This window comes from Meleagris gallopavo, chromosome 1 (genome assembly GCF_000146605.3).
Source record: "Meleagris gallopavo isolate NT-WF06-2002-E0010 breed Aviagen turkey brand Nicholas breeding stock chromosome 1, Turkey_5.1, whole genome shotgun sequence".
In the NCBI taxonomy this organism is placed as follows: Eukaryota; Metazoa; Chordata; class Aves; order Galliformes; family Phasianidae; genus Meleagris; species Meleagris gallopavo.
Window position 1 is genome coordinate 33,488,146 of NC_015011.2, and position 9,551 is coordinate 33,497,696.

Here is a 9,551-nt window from a genome sequence, read left to right on the forward strand (position 1 = left end):
CTCTGTCAGCTGCTGAGAGCCATGGGATGAGGAGATCCTTGTGCCCCCAGTACTGCGCACAGAGCCAATTCCTCAACACAGTCCCTGAAGGACCTCTTTAAGGCATTTGCTTCCCTTCCTACTCCTATAAGGGACTCACCACAAGCCATTTTTACCTTTCTCACAAGAATGTTTTAATTTTGAGAGCTCATAAATTCCCTGCCTTCCACTGTTGTGCCCAGAGCAGCTTGGGCTTACTGCATTTCTGCAGCAAAAGATGGATGTAAAAGGTGAAGTTTTGATGCTGACTGTGTTTCTGTGCTTTAAAAGTTCTAGTACAAAGCTGCTCTTTTAGTTATGAGGCCATCTGGGTGTGACTGGAGGTCTGAGGACACCTTTACGGGTTGCCTTCACTCTTTCCCTTTCAATTAAAAGCACTCCCAGCCTTGGCCTTTCTCTGAGGAGTACATAAGAAGACAGGAATGTGATGGGAAGGAGAGATGACAGCACGCAGAGGGGAAGGAGATGTTATCTGTTGCACAGCTGAGGGAGGGCAGGCAAGAAAAGGTGCAGTTCAGGAAGAAGGGTAGGATGTTAGCCCTCGAGTCAGTAAGAATGTGTTTGCAAGCGATGGAGGAGATGATCCAGCAGGTCCCTCATGCAGGGGATGCACATGCTGGAATTGGATGGCACGCTGAGTGGGTCTGGAGGCACAGGAAGCACCAAGGTCCAGCTGCTGGGTTAAATAACCACAGCTTGCTCACTGGAGGTCACTGTCTTGAGAGAAAATGAGGAGTGGAGAGAAATTGCGACCCGGGAGGTCTGCAAGGGAGAGAAACTGGCAACTGCCAACCTTTTAGTCCTGATGCGTGTTGAGAGGGGAGGGAGCTACCATGTTGATTTCCATGGTGGCCGTAGCCAAGTGAGAGCTGCAGCACAGGAGCACGGCACCTTCCCACTGGCCATGCCCTCCTGCTGGGCTGGGAGCTGTGGGGCAGCAGGCCGGGGCAGTCAGGCTCCGTGCTGAGGGCTCAGGTTTAGCTCTGGGTTGTTTGGAATCGGAGGGGAGACCTCCCCCAGCTCCTTCCTCCACCCCCAGCCCAGGCACTCGAGGCACCTCAGTTCTTGAAACGCAGTGCTCATTTCGCAGGCCACACATCACTATTGTGGAGGAAGCAGCAGGAGGATTTAGCTACAGTCTGAATGCTACAATAAGCTACACAGCACTGCGGTAACCGCTGGCAAATGCTGACTTTTTAATTGTTTCCGCTGCAGGGTTAGACCTTTATTAAAGCCGTGTGAATAAACTTATTTTGATGGCTCACTGAAATATTTTAAATGCAAAAGGTAGCATAAAGCACTTTTATTAAATTCAGCTTAATTCTGCTGTTAATAAAATGCCTTTCCATATGTTGTGCACCTTTTTATTGATCCTGACAGAAATCTACTGACCAGATACAGAATGCTCTAGTCTCCCTTGAAGAGCCTCTGCCTTTCTTGCTTTTAATTTAAACAAATGCAGTGCCCATGAAAGGTGCTGGGATCATATCAGCAAAACAAAAGTCTCTTTGTCTATTAGAGGAGAGAGGAAGAGAAATCGATCATAATAAATGCTCCCTCCCCACTGCTGTACCTGTGGATCTCAATCTTGCCTTGCTTGCTTTGCACCCAAGAGCAAGGCAGGCAGGCTGGCTGCCCTGTGCCTGTCCTTGGCTGTTGTGGCCTGACAGAAGTGGCAGTGATAATGCAAGGACTTTTGCTCCTTGTTGCATGAAGTGCTTCTGCTCACCAGCCTCTCTGAGGGGCTGTGTGCTGCCATTTCCACTGTCCTGGTGAGGCAGCCATGCTCACCCCCACCTGTGGTGCAGGCTGCTCTCAGAGTGCTCAACCTCAAAAGGTTGTGGGAGCGAGGTTGTGGCTGGTAGTGACATTGATTTCATTAATATGAGATAAGGAAGTAGAGTAGACGAATGGAGCTGCTTTTCTTTCCCCCTTTCCCAATATGCAAAACACTTCCAGCCCCTGCAGAATGTTTTTTACATTCGCAGAGAGGGCAGGCAGCTTCAGATTCGTTTTGCAGGGAACAAAGTCTCCTTGGCTGGTGCATCACCCACGTAACCTTGGCCTTGGCCACGTAACCACAGCACTCACAGCTCAGGGCAAGCAGTAAGGCAGCTCCTGCCCCTTAGATCTGTCCCTGTTGCTACCACAGTGGGTTTATTTGAGTTTTAGTGCTCAGGAAGCTGGTGTTCTTACACAGAAGATCTTTGCTGATGACTCAGTATATAAGTGTGTATAAAACAGGAGACATGCTGATGGCCAGGTGAAAAAAATAAATGTGGCAGCTCTGTTATATGATTGCATGGGAAGCTTGTGAAGTTGCAGAGATCTGGCTTGCCCTTCCTTTGTAGCTGTGTAACCATCCTGACTACTAAATAAGACAGTTTTTTTGAGACATATTTTTTGGTGTTGTTCTTGAGCCCGTGTTGAGGCTGTTATCCCAGTACCTGGCTTTTGGATTTTCAACGCACAATATAGTGGAAATGGACTTCACTCCATTACTCCTAATGCTTGCATGAAACTGCAAATGGTATTTCAGCAGCAGATGGGAGTTAGCTGTCTACAGAAAGAAAGCAAAGGAGCTATCCCTCAGAGAAGAACCACAAATCTGTTTTTCAATGTGTAAAACGTTTACAGGGTCTCCCTAATGTCAAAGTTTGGGTTTTACTTAAACTTGACCTCCCAGTTTTCAGAGTTCTTTTGTAGAATCTCTCCTGGGCAGTCGTAGCTGAGGTGATTTAAAATGGCTTGTGATGGGATTATATAAAGATGTATCAAATACTGTGCTTTGTAGAACTTTTTTCTTCTAAATTTACAAGCTAACAGAACTGTTTGCATTGATTTGCATTTTGAAGAGTTGTTTTAATTTTTGTTAATTAGATCAACAGTTCCACCCCCCACACACCTTTTTTTTTTTTCCTGATGCAGACCAAAGGTGCATGGGGTGGCATAAACTGTACAAACAAAATTTAAAAGAATAAAACCAAGAGAGTCAAAGTTTAATAAACCTGATTGTTGGTGATAACATATGCAAGGAGATTAATTTAAAAACACGTACACAAATATTTTCTAATCTTGCAGGGTCCCTTTTAGCTTCAGTGTGAGATAATTCACTGTGGATGAGTGAGGTAGGACCCACCTGTGAAGGGGCTTTGGGAAGCAGGAGACACTTAGAGCTAGGTCCTCTGAGATCTTCACAGACCCTTCTGCAGTTACTGGAGCTGTGCACGTCCTCGGGGGTCTGCCCACACAGGTCCATTGCATGACTGGGGCTGTGCTGGTATAGATATAGCAAAATGTGCAGGAAGGCCCCTCAGAATGCTTGGGTTTGTTAAAAGAAATAGTACTGAAGACTGGAAACCCAATTTATTATATGTCCGTGCTCTGCTGGAATGTTTGATCTTGCAGTATTTAATTCAGGAAGTCTTAACAGTTTGCGTTCAATGCATGACTGTAATGTCCATTAGTGCTAGTGGAATATAAGCATACGCAGAAGGAGGAAAACGTATGCTGTGTCTTCCACGAAGCTCAAATGCTGAGTTAATTTTGCAGTGATGGGAAGCAACAGGATGTAAGAGAAAATCATTAGAACAGTTCAAAAGAGGATGTAAAGGAGGAAAGGCATCAGGCGCAGTGCCAGGTATTTCAGGGCACGCCAGACACTGCTTGACACCTCCGGCATGGTGGAGCAAGCGAAGGGCTGAGTGGTGAGGAGTAATGGTCTGCAAACTCATGTCAGTCTGTCTGGACGTATCTTGTTGCTAGTTTCCTTGTGATTGGTTATATTGAAGGAAATGGCACTTGTTCACCTGTGTTATGAACCACAAGCTTGAAAAGATCAATTGAAATAGGAATTTATATGTGAGGTGAGATGCTTAATGTCATCATTATCAGGTCAACACCCAGAAAATACTTTCTGTTCAAGTCATTTTTTTACAGAAGGCCTCCAGACACCAGGGCTGAACTCTAAAATGTGCATGGTCTGAGGGTGAACAATAAATTGCAGCACACTTTGCATTTCTTTTGAGAAAAGCCATTCCTAACTACAGGGATGATGCAAAGGGTCCAGAAGTGTTTCTGGTTTTGTTTGTTTCACCCTCTTGTGCTTTATTTTTTTATATTTACACATTAAGATTTGTGGGCCCGGCCTTTCTTTCGAGGTTTCCATCCTGTTCCAAGATTCCAGCAACTTCTAGCACTGATGGAACTGCTGGAAAAGACAGAAGGCAAGTGGCCTGAAGAGTCGTTGTCAGCACTGGGTATGGAATGGTGGTGTGCACTGCTCTCCTGACGAGCAGCAAGGAGAATGAAGGCACCATGCTGCGCTGACTGGAAAGCTTGCGCTTGGTCTCAGACCCTGCAATGGAACCTGTGCAAGCGTTGTAGATGTCTGCCAAAGAAAAGGGTGAATTGTGCGGCCAGAGTAATGCACAAGCAGATCATGAATGGCATTCAGTCCACTCTTGGAGCCCTGTCTGGACCAGCTGGGTGAAGGAGCATCAGCTCTAGATAATGTCAGATCCCATTCAGAGTCCAAAGACAGAATGAACCCAACCTTGGTTATGTTCACTGTGTATTTAGTCTAGCCATACTGTCAGAGTTATCACACAGTTGCCATGCTGTGTGTACAACTGATGGCATTGTATCTCTCCTGCTGGGAGCTGCACCATTTGTGAAGGAACAGTGGGGCCTTACTTTGTGCCTGAGTTGCCCAGAAAGGTTTTGCAGTTTTGTTGCTGATTAGGATCCCTTCCCATAGCTTGCAGGTGGTATCTCATGCAGGGAACCAGGGTGAGGAGGGCGGCCAGGGCACCTTTGTCTTCTTTAACAACCATTGCTTGTTGGTTTCCCTTGGATTGGCAGGCTGGTCGTGTACTGCAGGCTGAGCATTTTTGTCCTCTTGCATGGTAGTTCCTTCCCAGCTGAAGGACTCAGCTCCTAGAATTTCATCCTGCCATCTTCCTGAAGCTTGTAGATGGGGCGTGATTCAGATAATGCATCCTCCCACTCTCCGGTCATGGTTGAGCCTTCATCACCTCCCTGGCTCTGCAGCAACCTGGGAATAGTGCAGTCAATTCCTTGAGCCTTTTGTTGTCGCTGCTAGTAGTTAGCTAGTGAGTGCAGCTACCTGAATAGGGCTGTTCCTTAGAGCTGAGGGCTGGACTGAGAGACTGCCTGTGTGATTTGTAGAGCAACCACAGCTTTTTGCTGCCGTGTGCTCTATTAAACTGGAAACCTGGAAAGTCCTTTGTTGGGTCAGGTTGTAATTTACCCCAGCGCAGATTAGCAAGATTCCCCCACAGATAGAAATACTCGTCTGTATTGTAAAACAGGAGGTTAGTTTTTAAAAGTGGTGGGGAAAAATCTTTTGTAACACGCTCCCTACTTCTGATCTATGTAATGGATCAAGTGGCATACAGAAATTTCCTAGTGAGTAACAGTTAGCCTGCTAGTTGAAGAACACTTGTTTCTGAGATAGAAATTATTCAAGGAGTGCAAAGAGGGCATGCTGGCTATTCTGCAAAACGTTCAGTATTTTCCATGACTTTTTGCACAGCGAAGATATCCTTAGTTTGCTTGTTTGAAACAACTGAAGAGCAAATGGACGTTCTGGAAGAAACAATTGGGAGATATTTTTAAAAGTGAGGTGTTGGTCTGTAGGATTCTTTGCTGCTCTCTAGACCAATTTTTGATACTGCAATATCAGACGAAAGAGCAGCTCTCAGTTTCCTTCTGAGCAGCGTAGTGCAACACAACAATAGTTATTTATGTAATGCGTGTGCTTCCTTTCCCTGCTCGCTCTACTTTGAAGGACTCACTAGTCCTAGAGCCCAGCACGTTGTGAGAATATAACCCTCCAAAGTCTGACATCTTTAAATAAGCAACCAAACATTGTAAAGAACAAACCTCACTTACAGTTAGGAAACAATATTTACATTTAAGGTTGAAAAGCCAGGATGTAGGAAAATTTTGCTAATTTGGAAGGTGACCTTTAAGTGCACCAAAACCAAATAATTTGTAAGCTATGGCACAGGGCACATTCCTGCAAAATTTGTGTGAATACTGCTTTAGTGGTTCTTGAAAGACAAACAAAGAGACCTGGAATGAAATCTTTATCCCTCTCCTAAATAAGATTGGAGCTAACAAAGGCGTACAGCAGCGCCCTTTCAAAGCCTGCCATTAAAACGTGGGCTCTGCAGCACAGCTAATGAGAGGGCTCAGAGTGGAAAACAATCTGTTTTTAAGAATGTTTAGATCAAAAGTAATTTCTAATTTATGAAATAAAGTCGCTTTTCAATACCTTTCTTTCACTAGTAAAGCTTTTTATGTTTGCACTATTTACTTCAATCAGATGTTTTCAATTTTACTTTTTCTTCCTGAAAATACTTCCTAGGGTTAGTCAGTAGTGACCAACTACATTATTCTTTTTCTCTCTCCCCTACTCACCCACCCCCACACATTAGAAAAAATGAAAAAAGAAGAGGGGGAGGAAGAAAGAAACATCTTTTCTTAAATGATTTGCAAGCATCTGTGCTTTAAGCTACTTTTTATGAACACTCCTTAGTAATGACTCAAGGTAAAAAAGCAGAAAAGCATCCAATGTTAGGAAATTGCAATCCAATACCATGTAATTTAAACCTGCCATTGCCTCTCCTGTACTAAATGACATACAGATGGGTAGCTCTGTTCCCTCTACTTTGGGAACACAATTGGTCTTTTTATGAGCGTATATACATTACTAGCAAAAAATATTTTTGTCGGGACTGTTTATTTCTAATTGTATCATATTTTAATTACTGTCATTAGAGCGCTTTTTTCCTGCCATGCTTTGTCAGCTCGTTTTTGCAAGTGATTATTCAAGTTATTTTAATATTTGGCAATTTCTCTTATTACTTTGGGAGTTTTCATTCAAAAACAGCTTTATTGTTATTTTTCTTCCTTGATGTGACGTGCATTTTTGTTCCATAGAAATGTTTTTTACAGTAATCCCTATGTACTCCTTTTTGTGTGAATTAAGCATAATACGAGATTCTCAGAGATGGGTAATTCCAATAGCAACCCTAATTTTTAAAGGAACTTTATTGTTGAACCTGATACATCATGCTGCATAATGACCTGCCGCTCAGGGCTCCTATTAGTGCTTCAACTGGGAAAAATACAACTGCTACCTTTGTAAAGAAAAAAGGACTAAGATGCTACTGAATATTAAATCAACTGGATTGGAATTCTAAAGGTCTATCATTATTTTAAACTACCTTAAAGGGGTATGAAATTGTTGGACGCTGTGGCTGAACATCATATGCCCATTACCATAAATCTCCGATATAGATGTCTTGTAAAGAACATTTCAGCTGTAGTTATATATATATATTATATATATATATAGATATATTGCAGTCTTTCTTTCTTTCTTTCTTTCTTTTTAAATGGCTGGAAAATGTAACTTTCTTGTGAATGATTTTGTGCGCAACAGTTTAGCGTATAACACACGGAAGGGCTTTGGCTGTAGCACATTGTCACTGCTCCAGTGGAATCACCTGGCTCTCGAGCAAAATTCTTTTTAAACTTGGATTTGAAAAAATAATCAGCTGCAGTTCAGCTGAGCCATTCTTCGTGCATTAGGGACCGGTCTGGTCATTGACAAGTGAATGCAGAAGCTATGCTGTGGCCGTCTGCCAAAGCAATTATTCAGGATTTAAGCTAAAAAGGCTCCTTCTCCCATATCCTCTCCCTTTGCAGGGTCATGTAGGGATAAAAAAGACTGTAAGGTGGTCTTTTCCCAGGAGGAGCTGAGGAAGCGGCTGACACCCTTGCAGTACCATGTCACTCAGGAGAAGGGGACAGAAAGGTAAGGCAGGGCGAGGGGAGCGCATCCCTCGAAACGCAGGCATCTTCCTTGATTCCCTTTGCTCTCGCTGGCGCTTCCTCATCCTCCCCGGCAACTTTTTTCTTCCAGGAATTCTGCACTTGTTTACTAACCCCTACAAATTAACACCACCGAAAGACAAGCATCTGCAGCATGGAGGCCACGGCCAGGGGTCTTGTGTGACTTATAATGAACACTGTATGTCTTATAAAGTCGCAGGGCTTATGTTTAGAGTCTGTTTTTAGTTTACTACAAAATGTGTGGAAGTAATAGCGGTTTAGGTACACTTCTTGGAAGACATCACAGTAAGCAGAACCACGAGGGAAATGGCCCCGTGCCAGGATGCTGAAGTTTTGAAGGTGGTCATTGTAAGTATAGACATTTTGGCTGCAGAAAGAAGGTAGCATAATTTAGTTCTTTTCCACCGCGCTCCAATTTCTTTTTGAAGCACATGTGGAGAAGGTATTTATTGGCTCATTTGTGGTTGGAATGTCAAAAATTTTCAATAACTGCCCTCACATGGCTTTAGTCGCTGGAAGCCAGCCCTGAATCCTGCAGGAAAAAAGAGACTTGCTTCCAAGACTGTTTTTAGTGAATAAAGTCTCTCTCAGCTGATTCCAACACGAAGGTAACTTGCCAAGGCCTAACCATTTTTGTTGTCTAATTTATACCATTGAGCTTGGCATAAGGCCCCGGCTTTACCTCCGATCCAAATGTACTAATGATGTAACCGCTTGTTTTCATTCATGACCTGAAAGGGCTCTTCACCACACATGGGGTCCTGCTTAATAGGCGGCACTCTTCCCGACAGCGTGCTGTTTGCTGGACGAGCCGAGTGGGCCGATCCCCTGCTCCCATCCCTTCACCCCCCCGCCGCCCAGGCTGCCCAGGGGATGGGGACGGCAGCCCCCGCTGCGAGGCTTTCCTGCCCCGCGTCCCTCCCTCTTGTGTATGGGACCGGCAACGTGATTTAATGTGCACAAACAATCGGAGATAAGGTCATTCTTAAAAATCCTGTTTATAAAAAAAAAAAAAAAAAAAAAATTGGACCTCATAAAAAGGGTGAAAGGATAATAAAAACAAGCTGCGGAGCACATAGGCTTTTTGTTGGACTAGCGCAGCTGATTCGTATTAGATGAATGACCTCCTAGCCTTTTAGATTGTTAACTTAGAAAAATATTCCCTCAAAGCTGTAATATTGCTTTTCAGCTACAAATATAAGGCGCATGCAGCTTGAAATCATGGAGCAATTATTTCATTTTCAGCTACAATACTTCTGTTGCCCTGGCAGCCCATGTTGGACGAACCAAACACTGATTCCTCATTATCATCTCAATGGCAGACACCCAAGAGCTTTGCACCTCTCGCTCAGCATCTGAACTCACTGCTAAAACATTTCCTAAAGGCAAACCCTCTTGCATAGAAGTACATAGGATGAAACTAAATTTGAAAGCATCCGTGTTTACAGAATGTGCATTTCACTTACCAAGATTCCAGTTTTTCTCCTTTTTGTTGTTCTGTCCTTTGAACTGTGTGGCAATTTGCTTCCTCTTGCATGATACGTAACACCTGAAACTAACTAATGAGGACATTCCCCTTTTCCTGTGCCTGCTTTATTTGCTTCATTTAATAAAGATCGGAGGAT

At 43.8% G+C, this 9,551-nt stretch overlaps 1 protein-coding gene across 10 annotated transcripts in view; it reads left to right on the forward strand.

Annotated features, from left to right (window-relative positions):
* MSRB3 (methionine sulfoxide reductase B3) overlaps window positions 1-9,551 on the forward strand; it is an 83,384-nt gene that overhangs the window by 21,869 nt on the left and 51,964 nt on the right. For all 10 annotated transcript variants that reach the window (XM_031553531.1, XM_031553535.1, XM_031553537.1 and 7 more), the window contains one exon: window positions 7,780-7,888. In XM_031553531.1, the coding sequence (XP_031409391.1) occupies window positions 7,780-7,888 (109 nt within the window). The remainder of the gene's footprint in view (window positions 1-7,779; window positions 7,889-9,551) is intronic.